This window comes from Crocodylus siamensis, chromosome 10 (genome assembly GCF_052110815.1).
Source record: "Crocodylus siamensis isolate JL-2025a chromosome 10, ASM5211081v1, whole genome shotgun sequence".
Classification (NCBI taxonomy): Eukaryota; Metazoa; Chordata; order Crocodylia; family Crocodylidae; genus Crocodylus; species Crocodylus siamensis.
Window position 1 is genome coordinate 4,326,643 of NC_143404.1, and position 21,176 is coordinate 4,347,818.

Sequence of the window (21,176 nt, forward strand, 5' to 3'; positions counted from 1 at the left end):
TAAGCAGGCCTTTGGGCGCTGCATTTCATCCCCCTACGATCTGCACAGCCTGCATCTGGACTTGAGTTTTGTCGCTGGCTCTGATCCCAGCAACAAGTCACAACTGACTCGGGGGTGATCTGATATGGTCTCAGTCTGCAGCACATGGTCAAACTGGTCATCTCTAGTTCCAGGCTTTCATCCCCACCTCACTCCCACCATCCCAATCAGAGCCGTTTCTGGATGGAGACCCCAGCAAAGGAGCAGCAATACAGAGTCCTACAAGTCTGGACCCCACGTGGCCTCATTCAAAAGGAGCTCAGCAAGCCCTAGAGAATTTAAAGGATTTTATGGAAATGATGTGCAAACTTCTTCTAGCAGCTGTAGGGGCTGGTTTGTTGGGGGGTTTTCTTTCTTAAAAAGAAAAAAACACCTTATTTAAGTTCCATGATACAGGCATAATTTTCTGCTTCCTTGAGGAGAATGGATATATCCCAATTGTTAAATTCAGCGGGTTTTATTCATGGTGGAGGAGGTGCATATTTGAATATCCGCCCCACTGGGTTTTGCATTCCTTGTATTTTGCACACCCTACCTCCCCTCCACCCCTTGCCTCCCTGCATTTAAAAGGCCATAAAGCCAGAAAAAGCCTTGTGATGCTCAAGATAAAGAAGTCTCTGTGCTCCCTGACCCACCCGTCACCTTACCCTGATGGCTGGAGAATGAGAGTCCCCCCAAAAATGTGGATCCTACTCCAATGATTAGGTACCTCAGTGGCACTTAATCCAAGCATGAACATATCCCATCCCGTTCTAGTCCCTGCAAAACTGTTACTTGCACAATAAACCTTCAGCTTAGCCTTCAGACTGCCACAGAGAGCAGCCAGGAAGAGGATCCACCCATGTTTTGCATTAGCAGGCCTTGAACAGAGTGGGATAAGCTATTTCTGGATGCATGGATGCCTAAGCAGCCACAAATGCGCACACAACTGCCGTAATTGCGCAGGTAAATGACACATACCCTCAGCCACACACTGGTCATCACTGGTCAGCTGCACTTTTTAATTCATTCCCGAGCTGCTGTTCACCATCCCAGCAAGAGTGCATGCGAATCGGACCCAGACACTAGCAGGTATCTTCTTCTATTTGCATCTCTAAAGCCTTGAAAAATAGGTGGGCCAGGTTTAAAATTAACTCAAGTCCATCCCAGAGTCCAGAAAGGACTGAGTAACCCTTTGCCAGCCAAAAGGGATCTCAGTAAGCAGCTCTCAACCTCGTTAGGCTATCTAGGGGCAATATATTAATTAAATAAGAGACTCAAGACCCCCTTGGAAAATGCCAGCTTGCTTTCTGGGTGCAGAGGAATACTGGAGGGTTCTTCTATTGCAAAGCACCCAGAAAGACCACAGCAGGGCAGAAGGCTTTTAACACTACAGATTCCTGTATGAATCACATTTGCACACCTAGTGCAAACATTGTGTGGCACCCTTGAAAGAATCTCAAGGCACCCCAAGGTGCCACAGTCCACCAGGTTGAGAATCGCTGCTCTGCATGGATCTATCCAGACAGATCCACTCCTGCCCTTCCAGCCTGCACCCTAGGCACCACCCCAGCCCATCTGGTTTTCCTTCCTACCTTGACCAAACTCCACCAAGCTCCTTTCTGGCAGTGCAACAGCCTCTCTGCATCAGCTCAGCAAGGGCAGTGAGACCTAGGCACCTCCGCCGCAAACTTTACAGGCAGCGAATGCGATCAAAAGTTTCCCTCTGGCCCTTCTCCCCGCTCTGGGAGCTAGCTTTGCTGGAGGGGGCGTACCCAGGACAGTTATTGCAGGGGTGCCAGCCCCAGCACAGGTGCAGGCAGTGCCCAAAGCAGCCTCAACCCTCATGCAATGCAGCTGGGAGGTGGGGTGTGTTTTTTTTGTGGGGAGGGAGCTTCCTTCCCCCATAGGCTGGCCGGCTTTGTGCAGGCGCTTCCTTTAGGGGCACTACGGTGCACGCCTGTCTGAGTTCAAGTTCAAGCTGCAGCAGGGGAGGCAGGGAGAGTCCGCCCGGCCCTAGCCCTAGCCCTAGCCCAGCATGGGCTGCCGGGGCAGCAAGCCGCGCTGCTGCGGAGCCGCCGGCAAGGTAAAGCCCCGTGCTGCCGAGCCCGCCGGCCCCCGGGGCGGCCCCTCCTGCCAGGACGCGCGCCCCGAGGCGCCGGGGGCGAGGGCTGCCCGGCCCGGCCGGGTCCCAGCCCGCGAGCGGGGGCTGCCCGGGCTCGCACACCTGCTGGGGGGCAGGGGCGCGGGGGGTCGCTCCCTGGCGGCCGCGGGGGGAGCGGGGCAGGGCGGGCATCATCCCTCGCCGTGCCCGGCCCGGCCGCGGGGCGCTTGCGGCGGGGCTCTGGCACCTGGGCGGGGTGTCGCCGCTGCTCCTTGCAGGGGTCCTTCCCTGGGGGGAGCCCCCAGAGCAGCCTTTTTTCTGTTTTTTCTGTTTTTTTGCACCGGCCCTGGAAGCACTGGGATACCAGGTCAATGCATGGAGTGGACGGAGCACGCTCCGGTTCCGCCACCCAGCACCAAAAAGAATCCGCTCAATGTAGACCCCCCGTGGAGGACACAGCAGAGACAGTTACCCTGGGAAAACCTCCTTCCAGATCATGGTGTCTCCCCTGCCAGAGGCCCTTCAGAAAGCCTAGCAGCAAAGTCCCACCTAGACTGAGACGAGGGGGTCCCCGGCCCATGCCCTGAGCCGAGCCCTGGCCTTGCGGGAGCCGCAAGATGTTTTCCAGCTTTGGGCTGGGAAGCGAAGCGGGGCTGTGGGGAGGTGTAACCCCCCAGCACCCCCGCCCCTCCATCCTTCCTGTCTTGCCACCTGAGCGGCTGAACGGAAGCTGCAGGAGCTCGGTCTAGCTAGCTTTCACGCAAGGCAGCCTGTTGATTCGGCGCATCCAGGCCTCCTTCCGTTCAGGCCTTCTCTACCAGCTGCTGGATGGCTGCAAGGGGGTTTATTATTTGATGCCTCCCCTTGCGCATCCATCGTGGGTTTTGGACCTGTTTGTCCGGAGCCAACAGCTCGTTTAAAACTATTTGTGACTTGTTCATGGCCTGTGATTGGTTACCTGAGCCCCACCACGCTTCCTGAACGGGTGTCTAAAAAAAAGGAGGGGCGATGGATGGAAAGCAAAATGGTTGCACAAGTCTTTGCACACACTTGTGTGTGTGTGTGTGTGAGTGAGCTGCTGCGGCACGTGGCTTGCAGGGGATGCGGACGGAGCGCATGGGCTTTCCAAGAGAATCCCCTGGGGTTGCAAGTGCACGGCTGCAAAATTTTCTTTTTGCACTATCTATTTGGCTTGATGCCCAAATCTGATGGTATTGGGGCGGGGAAAGTAGGCTGGGTGCCCGTATCATGGGGTTAAGCCTGTTGAGGGCAGGGCTTGTATTGAAGAGGTCCCGACGTGCTAGAGATGCTGGATGAGATATACAGCCGGCATGGGCACCAAGCCACTGCCTTGACTTAAGATGGAATCAGTCATTTGGTGATGCCTGTCATCTTTCTGGGATGGGCCAACCCTCGCAAGTCATAGAAAAGGAGGGTTGGAAAGACCTCAGGAGGTCACGTTTAGTCCAACCCCTGCTGCAGGCGAGACCAGCCTCAACTACATCATCCCAGCCAAGGCCTTAAAAACCTCCAAGCTCTGCGTAACTTGTTTCAGTGTTTCACCACCCTCCTCATGAGAGAGTTTGCCTTAATATCCAACCTCAACTTTCCTTGCTGCAGCTTGAGCCCATTGCTCCTTGTTCCATCATCTGCCCCCACTGGGAACAGCCCAGCTCCAAATACCAGAGCTGTACAAAGTTGGGGACGGTGGTATAATCTTGGTGGGTCACCTCTCGCTCGAGCTGGGAGGTCTTTCTCAAAGAAATGCCCTAGCCCCTGGATTTGGGCTACTGGAATCTATGGGCTGGAGGCTTGAGGTTCTGCAACCTCCATCCGGCGGCCAGACTTCAGCGCCCAGAACAGCCGCGTCTGGCCTCAAAAGCTCTGAATTGCAAGGATACGAGGTCTGAGAGGGAGTGAGTGCAGGAGGGAGAAACCCACTGGGTGGGAAGGCAGTGGAAGTAGAATTATTTGGGCTTGCATATGAGGAACATGCATGAGCGATGATCCCGGTCCCTGTTCGTGCCTTCTCGGTGCAGGCAGGGCTCCTTGGTCCCAGCGGGTGCTGTGTCTTTACAAGGAACTTGTGCGGCCACAGCGATACCTTCCTTGTTGCACAGGGAAGGTGGAGGAATTGCCCTCTGCGTGCCCTTGGAGTCTGCACGTCTCCCGAGGCGTGACCCCGGGTCGAAGCAGAGGTCCTATCTCATGCTATCGGTTTCTACCAGGGCAGGGCCTGGGCTGGCCTCTCGCCCTTCCAAGAAACGGAGCGGAGCTGGTGCCGAGCGCAGGAGCCCAGAGCAGAGCTTGGAGGACAACGTAGGGTCTGCCTGGCCTGTGACTATCAGCGCTGGCGTCCCCTTGCTCGGTGACATGGCTTGCATTTCCTCTTGCCTCCAAGCAGGAGAAGTGCCAAGATGCCTTTGCAACAGGGCTCCGGCTGCCATCCTTGCAGCCCTGGTGCAGCGAGAGAAGAGACGCGGGTGACCGACGCTGAGTAGCGAATGCTCCCCAAAGCCCACGTCCCCAGCGCCTGCTAGCTGATGACCACCGCTCGAACGAATCTCCCTGCTTAAGTACCAGAGTTCAGTCGGCACCTCATTTTTCAACCAGCTTTTCTCTCCAAGTTGCTGTGTTTTTTGTTTTTTCCTCTCCAGGAGGACTTGCTAACACCCTAGGATTGCGCTTCAAACGTTTGGGAGTTCCCTGCAGGTGGGTGGGAAGAGTGGCAATAAGGACGGGGAAGCATTTCTGGTCTTTTGCTACCCGCTGGCTCTCATCACTTGGCAATGGCTAACGAATTGCATCGAGCTGCCCCAAATCCTTTGCCTTGAGGCAAACACCAGCTGGGCAGCCCTGTTACCCAGCTCTACGCGCACCTGCAGCTGGACAGAGCTCTCTGCCCTTTGCATGGACCACTGGACCCATATGCTTTTTGGAAAGACTTTCGCAGTCCTCAGGGGATGCTCCAAGAAATGCTCCAGGAACCAGAGAGAGCATGTCTGCACCTATGAACTACTCCTTCCAATCCTGCTGTACTCTCCAAGGTCTTTTTACCCTGTGCAGTGCACAAGATCCCTGGTTTGGGATCAGCTACCAGGCAGCTAGTGCAGAGGCACCACCCAGGACTGTCCATCGGAGATCGCGCGGCCTGGATCGAGCCATCCCGATGTGTGGTGCTGCTGAGTCTGCTAAAAGCACGGTCCCATCCAAACGGTGCCCATCCAACTCCGTGGAAGTCACTTCTCTGCGTGGGAACCGGGTCCCCTGACTTGTTGCAGCACTACTCGGTGCAGAGAGGGATCGGGGGGTAGATGAGACGGGCGCAGAATTCACCGGGCAGCTGAAAGGCAGGAAAAATAAAGCAAAGCAACGTCCCTCTCCTTTCCCGGGCGCCCGTCTGCTCTGGCCAGGGAAGGGAATCCCGAACGTGGCTGCCGAATGCAAAGAGTCGGCCCCGGCGTTCGGTTTGTAGTCAAGCCGAGGATGGGGTTTTTAGGTAGTGTCCAGATGTGACTAACAGACCTGCTTCCAGGTTGTAGATGCCCACAGGGGAAAGAGAGGCTACGGGTACCGAGGCCTGAAGGATGAGCAGCCTCTGGTCCGTGCAGAAATGAGAGCAGCAGCTGGAAGTTTCCCGGGAGAGCAGATGTTGTCGGTGAAGACAAGACCCCATTGACCCAAGTGTGCTGGGCTGGGCCGCTTTGTCCCACGTGCCGGCTTGTGCTGAGCTGAGCAGGGCAGGTGCCCGCGGCACGGCCGGGGCCCTTGGAGACCCAAAGCCGCGCGGCAGTGCGGGCAGGCCCAGATCCTGTCCTGTGCCCTCTTGCAGCGGCAGCAAACCATTGCTTCTACTCTGGCTGGCATTGCCACGGCCTATCTGACACCCACGGCTTCCCGAAGTGGCCCGTGGCCTCTGATAAACACCTGGGCGCCTGCACACCTCCCCGGGGATCTGAGCATCTTCCAGCGGCGCGTGGATGTGTGTCTGGTCTGTGTGGGCAAGTCGGCGGCTCCCTGCTCGGCTCTGCAGGGAGTGGAGGGGTAAGCAAGAGAGAGAGGGTTCAAGTCTCCTTTTGTGCCAGCCCTGTGCCCTGCCCTTGGAGCGGAGATGGGGGAGGCCAGGGTGGTCCTTGCTGTGGTGGGAGCTCGTTTCCCTGTCCCAGCCTGGCCCCTAAGAAAGCAGCCTTCTGCACAGAAACCTCTAACTTTGCAGTCCCCCTGTGCTCAGAGCAGCCCTGGCAATCATCACAGAGCCACGGGAGCCTTTGGCACAGGGTGAGGCCTAGAGACGGTTTTAGGAGAGCCCACGTAGCTCCGGCTCTGGTGGTCTCCGGGTCAGCACGGTCCCTCGCTCCCCTCGGAGCGGAGCTGGGAGCCGTCCCCTCCATGCTGGCTCCTGCGGGCTCTCTCTGTGCCCGCGTGGGGCCCCCCAGGTTGCAAGGCAGCCGGTGCCTGAGTGCAGCACTGCCCTGGCACAGGTCTGCAGCTCCCTCTGCACGGCCAGGGCAGCCCCGACCCCCTCTGCACGCCGGGGCTCGCGGGAGAGGTGCAGCAAAGGGCAGCCTCCCTGTCCTCCTCTCTCGCTCTCTTTCAGATGAGCAGCCTGGTTGCAAACTCCTTCTAGGGCTGTCCAGAAGGACACCGGCCCCCGGCGTGGGCTCTGGACCGGCTTTTATTAGTTTTGTGCTGCTGCTTCAGCGGGGACTTGGCTCCGTCTAGCATTTGGTATGCGGTGGTGGCAGGGAGCCCGCTGGCCTGTGCAGGACGGGTCGGGCACTTCCAGAGTACAAGCGCTGAGCGCTCGCGGCCGGACTCGGCGCGGCACCAGGAACCCGGTGCAGGAGCTGCGAGCGTCGGGCGGGAGGTTCCCTCGTTGCTAAAACTAAGCGTCTTGCCCAGGGTCAGCCAAGGAGGTCCAGGTTGGCATGAGCCCCTTGTGCAAGAGGTCTGCAGCTGCAGGGAGGAGTCGGTGGGCGCTGCCTGAGCTTGACCAGACCTGATGTGGGGGGAAACTGAGGCATGGATAGAGCGGTCTAAGAGGAGTCTTGTCATTGCCCGGCCCCTAAAGCAGCCCAGCAAGCCTCCTGTGACTGACTGCCCCTTTTCCAGACCTGCGTGCTCTCGCGCCTGCCCCAGGTCTCCCGTGGGAAGATCTGTGGGGACTGCCAGGTGCAATGGGCTATACAGGAGGCTAGAGGCAATGATTTAATGGTCCCTCTTGGTTTTAGACCACGGGTAAGAGCCCTCTGCAATCTCCCCACCCAGTGCCTGGACTTGTGTTGGCATGCCATCCTGGCCCGCCGGCTCCGGGAACTGTTTACTCTTCAGGGCAGCGCCAGCGCTTCTACCAGGGGCTTTGTTCCCGGCTTAGCACATCCTCCTTGCCTGGCACTCATTCGTTCCCAGTCTGTAGGAAAGTCGAGCTGGAAGGGACCTCACGAGGCCGTCCCCTCCGGCCCCCTGCTCAAGGCAGGACCGGCCCGATTCAAACCCTCCCAGATCTGCCCCGTGCCCCGCCAGGCAGCTGGGGGTGGGAGCCGCGGGGGGCAGCTCGCAGGGCCTCTGCTTTGCAGTCCGCGGTTCGGATGACTGCGGTTTCCCTGTAATCGCATGTTTAAAAACCAGCTCGGGGTTATTTACTGGTATGTGCTTTCCTTGCTGACTAACTGCCTGCTCCGTCTCCGAGTTGACTGCGATGTCCTGCCCTGGAAGAGGAATCTGTCTGAAGGTGCAGGGGCGTGAAGGGCTATTTAAAACAGTGGGGTGGGGGGGCAACCTTTTGGGCAGGCTGCCACAAATGAGCCCCAAAACCTACCCGAGTGCCGTTCCGATCCCCTTCCCCTGCCTGATCTGCTGCTCTGCTTTCTGCTCCCCATCCAGTCTGCCACTCTGTTGCCTGCTCCCTACTTAATCTGCCGCATGCCCCGCACAGCAGCTGCCCCCGCCCTGTGCCTCAGTTTGCCCATGCCTGGTTCAAAGCAATACAGATGCTGAGCATGCGCACATCGCCTTTTTGCTGGCGTGCGCCTAGCACGCCGGGGTCCGTGTCTGCCTGGGCCCTCGTGGCCAAACCTTTGGGCCTTTCACAGTGGTCCAAGGATGCTCCAGGCTCTTTATACAGCGCATCCTCCCCGTCGCCTGTCAGGAGTGTCCTGGCTGTGTCACGGCAAAGCCCTGAACACCGGCTTTCCTTAGCTGACGCAGCATCGGTGCGGCTCTCGGCCCTCTGCTCTCCCCGTCGGGGAGGCTGGCCTCGGGGCTGAGGGCACAGCAGTGCCAGGGGCCGCTCCGCTCGTGGAGACGTCGTGCCCGACGCCGGCTCTGCTTTCAGCAATGCCATTTGGTGCGGGCAGTAAATCGCCCCGCTGTCCTCTCCTTCGTCGGGGCTCCACCGGCCTGACTCGGAGCAGACACAGTGGGGAGCGGGTGTGAATTTGGGGGAGGCTGCAGACTAGCTGAGCTGGGCTTGGGAGCAAGGGGAAGCAAACAGCAGCTGCAGGGCTCATTCCCTCAGCACCACGGGGCTCAAGCCTCCTCCTGCCGCTTCCACGGGTGCACACTTGAGCACCCCACATCCATGCCATCGGGCCCCCCGGGGGGCTGCGGTGAGGGCGAGACACCCCTGCTCCTCCTCCGACACCTAAAAATACATCTTGCCAGCGGCTAACCCGGAGCAGCCGGGAGCTGGAACGTGACCCGCTGAGCCCATGTCCCCGAGTGAGCTCCTCCGCCTGCGCTATATAAAGGTGCAGGGATGGAAAGTGAGAGCCCTTCCCGCGGCCCGGGGGAGAGGCCGGCGATGCTAAAACAAAGCATTCCTCTGCTCCTGATGTCACTGTCTGCACTGGTGCCAGATTAGTTTGAGGGGCTGCTGGGCCCGGCACTCGCCCTTGATTTATTCTTATTTTCCCTTTCTCAGGCCTGCCAGGCTCCGGCCTCCAGCTTCAGCTATTCCTGGGCTCCCAGCCTGGCTATAAAAAGCAGCAGCAGAGATGCAGCGTTTGCGGGCGTCGTGCTCCGAGCTGCGCCCACGGCCCGGTCCTGGGGACTGGCCAACAAGAGGCCCTGGGGCAATGGTGCTGGGTGGTGGGGACATGGGGTTATGGGGACACCTGGTTGTGCCAGGGTAGAGTCGTGCATCCCGCTGGTCCTGTCCCCCGCCGTGCCAGTGCTGGGATGAGGCACATCCTCCAGCCTGCCTGGGGAGGCCTGGGCTGTGTGCCTGCGAGCAGGGAAGGATGCACGTGTGGGTCTTTCTTTTGCCTTCGGTGCCAAGCGCTCGTAAGCCCAGCACCACGGCCAGGCAGGAGGGCGAGTGCAGCGGTAACGCAAGCAGGTGTGCGTGGTCCAGCCTCTCGTGCCTGCTGGGAGGGCCCAGGGTCCGTCCTCTGTAGCGGGGGGTCGCTGCACGTGGGGGTGACGGCACGTGAGCAGCCTCGCTTCCCAGCCCACCTCGGGCTGCTCCAGGTTTTGGGGAGTCAGGTGGAGGGGTGCTTCTGGGGTTTTCAGGGGACCGTACAAATGCCCAGGCCTGAAAGCTTCCAGTCCGAGCAGCCGTGACCGCTCCAGGGAAGGGACCCCACGTGCAAGTGGAAGCAGAGGTGGGATAGCAGCCTGCGCCCCGTTAATGCCACGACGTCGCACTGTCCTCGGGACCTCTCTGAACCTGTCCTCTGGCCCCAGGCCTCCCCTCTACAACTGCCCTCCCCTCGCATGACTCCAGCTCTTTTCATTCCCAGCAGAGACAGCCGAAATCTCCCCGGGCAAAGGGAGCAGCGGCCCAGGAGCTGACGGCCTCAAAGAGAGCAAAGGGTGAGGCGCAGGCGGCTGCTAAGGACTCGCCCTTGGACTTGGGGCAGGGTGGAGAAGAGTCCTTGCCCCCTCCACCCCCACCCCCCCGCCAAACCAGCCCCTGGCGTTTCAGCCGCCTGCATTTAACTTGCAGCCCCCCCGCCTGAGGATGCGCAGAGGGAGAAGGCGGCGCTGCTGGAGCAGCAGAGGGGTCCGGCGGCAAAGCTCCCACGGGGCCAGCAGGAAGATGGCGAGAGATGGAGGGGGAAGGCGGCTACCCAGGCCGAGCAGCTGACCCAAGGTGTCGGGAGCCAGGTGGGACCCAAGCTCCCCGTGGGCCAAGAGCCCCGTCCCGTGTCTCGGTGCTCCCAGCCATGGCATTAGCCCTGCGCGATGGCTCGGAGGGAGAACAGGGCAGGACCAGGCACCAGCCCATCGCTCGATGGCCCCAGTCCTGCAGGGATGGCAACCTGCCTGCTCCCCCTGGCCGCCGAGGACGGAGCAGGGGCCTTCAGCTGCTGCGCGCAGGGGGGTTTCTGGGCAGTCTGGGTGCCCCGGGGATCATCCCCCAGTCCCGTGTCTGTGCTCGCAGCTCTGACATTAGCATGTCTCCTTATCCGCAGTGCTTTGCTTTGGGGCCTGATGCGGGGTGTGGGAAAGGGGAATGGAGATGTTTTGGATGGGGTTCAGTTTGGGGCAGGCTGGCTCCTTTATCGTCCCCTGGAGAACCAGACAGAAAGCCCCTTGGCCACCATCTGCACGGCTCCCCAGAGCCCTCATGGGGTGGGGGGAAACACGGACCCTAGGGGCTGGGGCTTCCTTGCATGCATCCAGGAGGGCCTGGGTGAACTTGCCTGGTCTGCTCAGCCTGCAGAGCCGGGGTGGCAGGGAGCGCGAGAGCATGCTGGGCACACAAGGCATGCGATGTCTGAGACGCCTACCCAGCCCGACGAGACTGGAGCGGCCTCTGAGCACCCTGGAGCTTGGGACTTGCTCAGGTCTGGGCAGTGCGGGCCAGGGGCACTGTGCCCCACAGGGGTCTGGAGCTGAGGAGAGCCAGCTCCAGTGGGCACGCGGGACTGGTTGTGCACTTGCTTTCTAGGTGCCAGGGCAGAGCGACGTGGAGCACGAGCAGCAGCTGGATGCGCTGAAGCGGCAGCATGCTGAAGCCCTCCAAGGTAGGGGTCTGCATGGGGATGGCTCCCTCCCATCCCCGGGGCCGCCTCGGCCTGGTGCTCTTGCCCAGCAGTAGGGTCCTACGATGTGCATAGGACCGTGGCCTATTGTGCCCCTACCACCACCTGCCTGCATCTGGCATGCTGTCAGCCAGCTATCCTGTTGTGCTGGACAATGGCATCTCCCCCCTGTCCCCTCACAGCCATCAGCCTGCTGTCTGCACCCTGGTTTTTCAGGGATCTCCCAGCTCCAGGACACTGCCTGGCCCCTGGGCACAGCCTAGCGCCCTGCTGGCGATGCTATCCACGAGGCACCCCTCGTGGCCGACTGTCCGTGTTGTTCCCCGCAGGCCTGCAGCAGATGCACGACCAGGAGAAGCTGCTCCTGACCGAATCCTACCAGCACACCCAGGCGTCCTTACAGGTGCTGGCCCGTGGCTTCTGCCTGCTCTCCCCTCTCGTAGCCTGTGGACCTGCTGAAAGCAAGGGAAGCATGAAAGCTGTGCAGGGACCCATGCCTCTATCTGCTCTGCTGTGGGGCTGCTGCCTGCATCTCCTTTCTGCCTGAGGGATGGCTCGGAAGCAGACCTAAGGCAGCAGGGGCTGGGGGTTGGCTTAGAGGTGGCTCTGATTCAGAGCTCCTAATTGCCCCCACCTCTGCCTTTCCCTCCTGCCCTAGGAGACGATCGGGAAGCTGAACTCCCAGCTGAAATCCTTCCAGGAGAGAATGAAGCGGGTGGAGGAGTCAATCTTGAGCCGAGACTACAAGAAACACTTGCAGGTGCATGAGAGCGAGAGGACTGGGGGGGTCTCGGGACTGCATTTCCACAGCCCTTTGCATGCCACTGACCTCGGGCAAGGCTGTCAGCCTCGTGCTAGGGCAAGCGGCAGCCTCTGATGGGCCTCTGAGCCTGGGGGGATCAGGGCTTTGGTACCAATGTGAGGGCAAACAGTGGGGTTCCCCATGCCCTTCATGCCTGGGGAGCTGGGAGCCTGTTGGAAACAAGCAGGGCTTTGGTGAGTAGACTGGGAAGGCAGCGTGGGCGCAGGTTATGCAGGTGACCCTGGGCTCTTGCATTCGCGGGGCCAGCTCCGATGTGGGCACAAGCACATGTGAGGTAGGAGTGCACGGCAAGGAGCATGTGGTGTAAAGATCATCTCTGGCTTTTGTCCTCCCAAGCCTCCGTGCAAGGATGGGATCCAAGCCAGGGCCATGCACGGGCCACCCTGGCATCAGAGGCAGGGTTTTGCATGCCCTCTCTCTCCCTTTCCCAGGATTACGGGAGCCTCAGCCAGTTCTGGGAGCAGGAGCTGGAGAGCCTGCACTTCGTCATCGAGATGAAGAACGAGCGCATCCACCACCTGGACAAGAAGCTGCTGACCCTGGAGGCTGTGGTGGGTCCAATGGCTGCTTGAAGGTCCCCCACCGGCGGTGCGCACGCTGCTCTCTAGGCACGCGTCCCCTGGCTCTGGGAGTCCTACCTGGAGCGCCGGCTCCAGCGCACGCGGGCAGGGAGTTGAGCCAACACGGAGAGGGTTGCACTGATGAGCTGAGGCTGCAGCCCTGGCCCCTGGCTGGCAGGCAGCAGATGCTGCCACGCACCACCGAGCACACACACAGCCTGCATTTGTCACAGATCCACTTTAGGGCGGAGGTTGGACCTGGCCTCGTTAGCCCCTCGAAGGGGCTCCCAGCTGCCAGATCCCCCTTTCCCAACCCCGCGTGGCCTGTTCTAGGTGGAAAGGAACCTGCAGCTGGAAGAGAAGGTGAAAGCCCTGCAGCAGGAGAATGAGGACCTGCAAGTTCGGACGGAGAAACACTTGATCATGACCAGGTAACTGCTCTCCCCAAGCTGGCACTCCCACCATCCCCCTTTGTTACCCCCCCAGGCTGCACGGGCTGGCAGTGTGCTGTGGGGGGGTGCTATTCCTAGCATGGGGTACCACAGGCACTGCCAGGCAGGAGAGGTGCTTGGGTGCCACTGTACCACATGGGGAAGCACTGGCTGAGCCTGTGTGTGCGTGTATGTGGTGCACAGATAGGGGTACATGTATGTATAGAGCACCCCTTGGCTCGGGGGAGTGTGTGCAGGTACATGCATGATCATGGCTCTAGAGTGGGTGGGTGGGTGGGTGGGTGCACGGGTAGGGGTGTATGTACTTCTAGAGCATCCCTGGCTCTGCAGCACATGTGCGCGTACATGCATGATGCTGGCGCTGGGGAGCACGAGTGTGCGCCTGGGTGTATGTACATGCACAGTGATGGCTCTGGGGGAGCTGTGTGTGTCTGGCGGGCATGCATGCAAAAGTACGTAGGATGCATGTGGCTCTGAGACCGCAAGTCCATTCAAGGTCTAGGCACTGCACGGAGGTCAACGCAGGGACAAGAACCAGCCCCGAAGTCAGTGGTTCTCTGTCTTTTTGACACGAGCTGCCCACCCCCACCCGTTAGACTCAAGGCCCCTTGGAAGATACCAGCTCTTTAGTTTTTCACTTGCTTTTTTGATGATGGAGAAATACTAGCGCAGTTTTTCTGTTGCAAAGAACTGGGCAAGCCCATGACTATTTGAAACCTCTGGGTTTAGTTTGTGAATCCTGTCTGCCCACCTCCCCAGTGCTAACGCTGCATGGCATCTCGCGGTACCCTCAAAAAGCCCTCCAGGCACCCTAAGGTGCTGCAGCCCCCTGCTTAAGGATCACTACCCGGGCACGGGGGGAGCCCATCTCTGCCTTGGCCCTCCCTGCTCCATCCCCTACCCCTTCCTCCCTACCCTGCTGTCCCCTTGCAGGCAGCTGTCGGAGGAGCTGCTGGCCACGCGGGGGGCGCTGGAGAAGGAGTCGCAGCTGCGGGAGCAGGTGCACCGGGAAAAGGAGGAGCTGCTGTACCGCGTCCTCAACGGCGATGCACCCCCCACCTTCCCACTGCCCGTGGCCGAGGCGCCCCTCATCGCCACGTAGCAGTGGCCCTGTGACTGTCCCCTGGCTGCTACGGGGGGCTTGGAGCCTCTGAGGGGGCTTCTCATCCTGCGGTGACGGGGGAGCCCTTTGTAGGACGTTGCTTATGGACTTTGCCCATCTCCTCTGTGCCCCCATCCTGGCTCGGACCTCGGGGGAAGCCACGGGCCCCCTCGTGTACTGACAAGCCTCGGGGTTACCAGTGTGCCTAGATGGAGCCGCTGGCTCCCAGCACCAGAAGGAAACTGGGCGGCAAACCGCGGGTCTGGGAAGGGGACCCGGGCTGGGTTTTGTCAGTCGGTGAATATGGAACCAGAGGTGGATCTGAACTGGGCGTCTCTGGGTCCAAGCGCCTTCGGGTCTGACTCTGGCCCCGTGTTTCACGGCTCGTGTCCATCTCTCTCTGCATCCACAGGGCCCGACTGTCCTGTCGGCTGGTGCCACGAGGCCCTTTGGCAGGAGCATGGGGCGTGGGTGACAGAAGGGAGGCTTGGCTCCCATCCTTTTGCTCCCAGAAGCCATGTCCTGGGCTGAGGCTGGGCGGTGCCCATCCACGGGGCAGGGAGCTCGCTCTGCCTCTCAGAGCTGCACTGGCCCCTTCTTTATCCCCTGTTGAGACCCTCGGCCCTGGCAGCCCGGCACAGGGGCTCTGTGTGTGTGAGAACCCAGCTCCGTCGGTGCCCCGCGGCTTCCCCTCCCCGTGCACTTTGCTCCCCGCGTCCCTGCAAGCCTTGGCCGGGCGTTCTCCGCAAGCCTGCACGAGGCCGTGCATCTCCCCCACCTTCCTGGGGAAGGAGCCTCGCCCCTGCTCCACCCCATCCCGCCTTGCTGGACCTCTCCTGCTCCCCCCAGCAGCCAGGGACATGGCCGCAAGCTTCAGGCGCGCGGGGGCGAGGCGCTGAGCTCTTGCAAGGACCAGCCACAGAGGGAGATGTACTGGAGTCGCTCCTGCCGCAACTGGGGCTCGAAGCTCTGCAGGAGGGGGCAGGTGCCTGAGCCACGAGCCTGCTTTGGAGCAGCCCCCGGACGGCCCAGAGCCTGGTTCTCTACAGGCTTGCACCTCCGAGGGTTGCTGTTTCTGATGGGTCTTGCCCCCATACGTGATGGGATGAGTAGGCAGCACTGCACTCCTGCCTCACCCAGGGGCACCGTGATGGCCGGCACGAGAGGAAAAGGACCTTCTCCCCTGTGCCCCAGCACTGGGGGCCTGGCTGTGGGGGGAGGATCTGTGGGATGTGCACGGCTTGGGTCTCTCCCTTTCTGTGCTAGGAGGCAGGAGCCGGGGAGGGCTAGGGCCCAGCCGACCTGCTGGAAAGCCCTGCGCAGCTTGGGAAGTCACTTTAAGGAGCATTGTGCCTGTTTATTTCCTAAAGAGGCTGCTCTTTTTTTCTTTTTGCAGTGAAGCAATAGTTTTTGGTGCCTGGGAACTGCCAGGTATTTTCCCGGGAGTTAAAGAGTGGTTATCCGCAGTCGGTCTTTGTTCCTCCTTCACTTCCTCCTCTGCCTCTGACGCGCCAGGGGCCGGAAGGGACTCTGAGTTTGCACGAAGCCGTACAGAAAGCGAGCAGCCCCCCTTGCCCTTCCCCGGGCTTCAGCCTTCACCAGCGGCGTGTTGGCAGCTGCACGCCCTGAGCCGCTCGGCCTGTGCCTGAAAGGATCGGGATCCCCAAAAACCTGAGCCGCTAGCAAACGCCCCAGCCATAAGGCTGGCATGGGGGGGATAAAATCAGACAAGCACGGGGACCTGACTGCCCCGTCCTGTCCTTTCTGCTACTTCGGGCGGGGTGGGAGAGCAGGCCGGAGCCCAGCTCTGGAGATCTGCTTCCCTCCTTGCGTATGTTGGTGCGACCGAATAGCACAGCTGGACCGAACCTGGCGTTACCACAGGCAGAAGAGGGTGCAAGAAGCAGGTCCAGCCTCCCATCACAAAGCCATGGCATAGTGACGGGGGCCCCCAGACCTGGGGTCTCCCTGGCGTGGGTCTCATTGGGCGTTTGTACACGCCACGTGTACAAAGCAGCATCGCTCCATGCTCTGCCACCCTGCTGCTCCTGGCCGGAGAACCGCAGGGGCTATTGATTAATCTCTGCCAGGCTTGATGCCCTCTGCCCTGCTCTTGTCCAATGGCCGGCATCCGGTTCCCGGGTGCTGCTGTCAGGTGGGGATAGGATGGGATGACGCTGTGCGGAAGAGACGTGGCAGGGGGTTGCAAGGCCTCCGGCTTGGAGCTCCAGCCGGACAGAGCTTGTTTTACCTCTAGGCCTGGATCTTGGGGCAGCCTCTAAAGCACTCGGAGCTACTGGCTGCTTTCTAGGTCCTTCTGAGCCGGAACAAGCCCAGCGGTGGGGATGGACTGACTGCATCTCTTGAGGACGGGAGGTGCGGGACTGGCACCACTCTGTGAGATGCACTTTTCATGCCCATACTTTAGGGAGAACCTGAGTGGGGAGGCCGCTGCACCACTAACAGCTGCAGAGCTTCCCCCAGGGATAGCGTGTGCATGTGTGTGTGTGCATGTGTGTGCGTGCATGCGCGCGCGCGCTCCGGGCTGCGAGAATACAAGTCTGCAGGACATTACCAAACCAATGCAATGTCAGTGTTTTCCATGGATGGTGAGGTTGCCATCCGAGCTGCTGCAGCACGGTACGGTCATCACGCGGCTGCCTGGGTGCATCCTCCCACCGCACCCCTTTCCCAGGGCATCTCTCCAGCTCCCTGCCCCTCACAGAGCTGGGTTTCCCCAGCTGGGCATCAGCAGGGGCTGAGCTCTGCATAGCCCCCGGTGCTGGAGGATCCGGCTGCAGTCATCATCTCAAGGGCAGTCTCACTGCACCCTTGGTGCCCCCCGCGTGCTGGGAGATGACCAGCTCTCTCCTGTTTAAAGCCAGTGATTTTAATAAGTAAATGCAGAGGCAGAGCCAGCAAGGGCAGAGACCCCCCCAGCCTGCCTTGCAGCCACCGGGGAGGTATTGCCGCAAGCTCCCAGGCTAGCCAGGCCGCCCGCCCCGCGGGGCCGGGAGCACGCGGACACGGGTGGCGGTGCTGGCGCTGCCCTCCAGGTTCTCGGCGCGGCAGGTGTACAGCCCGGCGTCCACGTCCCGTGCCTCGTCCACGTACAGCGTGCTCTCGGACTCCTGCCGCACCTGCCCGCCGCGGCGCACCAGGTCCGTGCGCTCCCGCACGTAGGGCGGCCTGCCCATCTAGGAAGCAAGGGAGGTCAGGGGGCCAGGGGTTAGGGACCCAAGGGTTTCATAGGCTGGCATACTAGTCCTGGCTCCGACCTTGCAAAGTTCTGCACAGCAAGCCCTTTGCCGCAGGTTTGGGCTCTCTCTCTCTGCAGCAGTGGCCCCCTGGATCCTGGCTGGAGCAAAGAGGGGCTCCCGAGATACAAAGCCCTGGCCAGCTGCCCTACCTTCTGCCCCGGGTACTCCCAGGTGAAGGCCACGGCCACTTCCGGCTCTCCAAGCACGGTGCAGGTCACGTTGAAGTTCTCCCCCGCCCGCGCGGAGGTGCCCGATGCCCGCACCGTGGGCTTGGGGGCGGAGGAAGGGTCTGCAAAGGCCAGAGGGAAGGAGTGAGGTGCAACAGGGCAGAACCCCCTGGAGAGAGGCTGGTCGCCTAAGGCCAGTCCTTTGTGTTCCCAGGCGCCAAATACCACCCCCTCCAGCCGCTCCTCTGCCATCGCTGCAAAGCACCCAGACTGGACCAAGTGGGGGTACACCCTGCCCTTCTGTGGGAGAGGATCCTAGGACCAGAGCAAGGGAAAACACCCCCCAGCCCATGCCAGGCTGATCTGGGGGCACAAATTCCTCCCTGGCCCCAAGCTCAGCAATCAGCTGGACCCTGAGCAGAGGAGCAGAGACTCCAGCCAGGGCCCTGGGAGGTTTCTGAGCTCTTGGCATGAGCCACCCGCTCCTCTGGGCATCATAGGTGGGCCTGCGGGGGGTAGGGTGGGAGATCTGCCATGGCCAGGACCTGTGCTCTGTGACCACAGGGGCTGCCTGCCTGCCTGGGGAGGGCCGTGCCCTGGCCCCAGGGCTTGGATGGCCAAGTGCGCACAGATAACACGACTCTACCTCGGCTGGCTGGGAGAACGGCTGTCCAGAAGCAGCCCGAGGGCGTGAGCGCGACACGGGCAGGATGGCCCGAGGGCCTGACCCCGTCCGTGGCACCTCTAATGGTCTTGTTCTTATGTTCTCGTGCTGCCCCGGGCAAACCGTGTGCCCACCAGCATGGCACCGCCGCCTCGACAAGGAAGCTGAGCATGGCCAGGTGTGGAGGACTTCACAGCCAAGCCAGAGCAGGGCCTGGCGAGGGGCCGCGGGGCTCGCTGGGACCCCGGCGGGCGGGCAGCACTCACAGTTGATGTAGACCAGCATGTACTTGGTGGAGATCTGCCGCACGCCGCCCAGGCTGGCCATGCAGAAGAGCGAGCCGGCATAGGAGGGCCGGGAGCGGTGGATGGTGAAGCCGCGCCGGACGTCGTAAGAGATCTCCCGACCGTCCACAGGCACCTCCTCGGGGGGGAACTCGCGGTGCAGCGTCACGCGGGCCAGCGGGCTGGTCACCTGGCAGGGCAGGAGCGTGGGGCGGTTCGTGCGCAGCTGGACCACCTCATAGTAATCCTCCGTGGGGACAAACAGCTCGTGGGGGTCTGGGGGGGCACGGAGGACCCGTCAAGTCCCGGCGTGAGAAGGGGAAGCCCCCATCCAGCTGCGGTGAGACACAAGCGCCCGGCGCTCTGCGTCGTCACAGCTCACGCTGCCGAGGGTGGCAGGACCCACACACCCATGCGAGCAAGCCCACGGGCTCCCCCTGGCATCCCCGGGCTTTGCAACCCGCCCGTGGCATTGCTGCCGCTCGCCTGCCCTGCCTGGGTCTTCCCTCCCCCCCGTGGACCCCTGACCTGCGAAGAAGACAAAGGTCTTGCCCGTCCTGTCCTCGCCCTCCTGGCACGGGCTGTCCTGGCACTGGAGGGACCAGCAGCTGTACTCGCCCGTGTCGGCGGCCGTGGCGTTCACCACCAGCAGCTGGCTGAACTTTGCATAGTGCTTGACCCTGGAAGAGAGGGGCCTGCTCGGTGTGCCTGAGGATAGAGGGGCTTGGCCGGGCCGCTGCGATGCTGGCAGGCTCCACGGCCCCGGCTGCGTGGAACGGACCTTGGTCGCTTGCAGCCGAGATGCACCGTGCCTGGCTCTCTCCCCGTGCAGGGCAAGGGACCTCCTGCCTTCTGACGGCTCTGGCAGAGAGGGGCAGATCCAGGGGTGCATTGCTGCACTCGAACCCCTTTTCAGTCCTGCTCCACCCAAACCAAGGGCCTGGCCGTGGCAGCAGCTGTCTTCCTGGCTCCTTGTCATCTCCCCGATCCCTTCTGAGCTCTCCGTGCCACAGGCCTTAACGACCCTGTCCCCTTTCTAGTGCTCTCGATGTCCCGCCGACCCAGCTATCTGCCCTGCTGCTGTCCCTTCCCCGCTCCTACCTTGCAGCCCTGCAGGCTGGTTTTTAATGCCTTGCAATGTGGCTATATTTGGTTTTTGCTTCAAGGGTAAACCAAATCATCCAGCCCCATGCTTCTAGGAGACAGACAGGCATCGTCTTGTACCTCACCCTCCACACCCGCCTTTGCAAGCTCCTAGATCTGCCCACGGCTGGGGCATCCCTGTGTGTGCGCACACGCACACCTTCAGCCTGCCTCTCCCCGTGCGCTTCCTCAAAGCTCCCTGGACAGGGCTTTTGCACCCGGGTCCTAGACCCCAAGCAGCCCCTTCTCCCCCCGCACCGACCCTGGGGCTAGGGCCAGGGCCACGTACCTGAGCCGCCCTTCCTCATCATCTTGCAGGTGGGCAGGGTACCTCCACCGCACCGCCCGGCCCCGGCACCGCAGCTCCAGCGCATCCCCCGCTCGCAGCACCAGGGACTCGGGCACCTTTTGGAACTGCCCCCGTGCCACCACCTGGCTCAGGATGGAGGCTGGTGGCTTCCCCGCGCCGGGGGCAGCTGTGGAGTTCGTGGGGGGCAGGGGCTTGGGTGCCACCAGCTTGGCCTTCCTGCCCACGCCCTGGGCAGCCTGGGGTTTGGACTCTCTCGTGGCCTTCTTCTCCAGGGCTTGGGGGCGCTGCACCTTCTCCCGACCCTCCGCTGGGGGGACAGACAGGGGTCAGGGGTACCCCAGGCAGGGGGGCCGGAGGCTGTACGTGCCCCTGTCCTGGCCTCGCCTTGCACAGGACTTTCAGTGGCAGGGCAGGCGTTGGACCCCGGGCACGGAGCCCACGGGTGCTGCCCGCGCCTGCCTGATGGAGGTGAGAGATGTGGGCGCTCCCCGCTGCCGCACGGCAGCTGTAGCAGGGGAGGGCAGCTGGCGCTGGACCCGGGGCTGGCTGTGAGCAGCCTTTGCACGGTCGTGTTGCTTGCCCCCCTTGCAGCGGCCGCAGCTGGGTGACCGTCGTGCTCAGGAGGATGGAGGTCCGGGAGGGTGCAGCCAGGCAGACAAGAGCCCTCCCCTCTGCTCAGCAGCCATGGGCATAGCAGATGTCGCTCCGCATCTCCCCTCCCCAGCTGCTCCCAGGTGTGGGGGGCACCTGTCTGAGAGCAGGCACTCGGGGCCGGATGGTCCGTGGCTGCCAGGGGGTCTCCGGGAAGGGGTTGGCGTAGGCTTTTTGCAATGCTGCCCATCCCACCAGCACATCCCACCACCCCACGGAGCTGGGGCCCACTGGCAAACTCCAGCCAGGCTCTTGGGGGAAGAAGTCGGCTCCCGATGCCCAGGTCAGGGGCTAGCAGGGCTTGTGTTTCCTCCGTGCTGCCAAGCCCCTCGTGGCGTGGGATGCAGAAGCCCGTGTAGGAGGGAGAAGAAATCCCCCGGCTTGGGGGCAGCGCGGGAGCTGCCAGACTTACCCCAGAGGAGGAGGAAGAGGAGGCAGCCCAGCACGGCCAGCGCCCTGGGGGTCATGGTGGCACTGCGGGGTACCAGCCACGCTCGGGGCGGCGAGTGCCACGCTCTCAGCTCCCTCCCAGGGCCGAGCCGGGCTTTGGGGGGAGGTGAATGAGGGGCTGGGGCGCGGGAGACGGAGGGGCAGCTTTCAAAGCAGCGCCGAGGCTCGCCTCCTTTCCTCTTTAAACAAAACCCCTTT

At 61.7% G+C, this 21,176-nt stretch overlaps 2 protein-coding genes across 4 annotated transcripts; one reads left to right on the forward strand and one right to left on the reverse strand.

Annotated features, from left to right (window-relative positions):
• Positions 1-1,965: 1,965 nt before the first annotated feature.
• CCDC69 (coiled-coil domain containing 69) lies at positions 1,966-15,515 on the forward strand. Of its 3 annotated transcripts, none has more exons than XM_090020525.1 (9): positions 1,966-2,104; positions 9,865-9,937; positions 10,071-10,231; positions 11,019-11,094; positions 11,442-11,515; positions 11,771-11,872; positions 12,367-12,486; positions 12,829-12,926; positions 13,881-15,515. In XM_090020525.1, exons 1-9 carry the CDS (start codon positions 2,057-2,059, stop codon positions 14,047-14,049), a joined length of 921 nt encoding a protein of 306 aa, XP_089876651.1. In that variant the 5' UTR covers positions 1,966-2,056; the 3' UTR covers positions 14,050-15,515. The 3 variants fall into 3 exon arrangements, with proteins under 3 accessions (XP_089876651.1, XP_089876652.1, XP_089876653.1); XM_090020526.1 differs by having other exon boundaries at positions 1,987-2,104; positions 9,868-9,937; XM_090020527.1 differs by lacking the exon at positions 1,966-2,104 and adding an exon at positions 6,277-7,853.
• Positions 15,516-16,918: 1,403 nt separating this feature from the next.
• On the reverse strand, positions 16,919-21,146 carry LOC149856122 (platelet-derived growth factor receptor-like protein). Its single transcript, XM_090064823.1, has 6 exons — positions 20,941-21,146; positions 19,857-20,184; positions 18,953-19,104; positions 18,407-18,700; positions 17,459-17,598; positions 16,919-17,246 (listed from the first exon to the last, which is right to left on the reverse strand). Exons 1-6 carry the CDS (start codon positions 20,993-20,995, stop codon positions 17,034-17,036), a joined length of 1,182 nt encoding a protein of 393 aa, XP_089920949.1. The 5' UTR covers positions 20,996-21,146; the 3' UTR covers positions 16,919-17,033.
• Between the last annotated feature and the right edge of the window lie 30 nt (positions 21,147-21,176).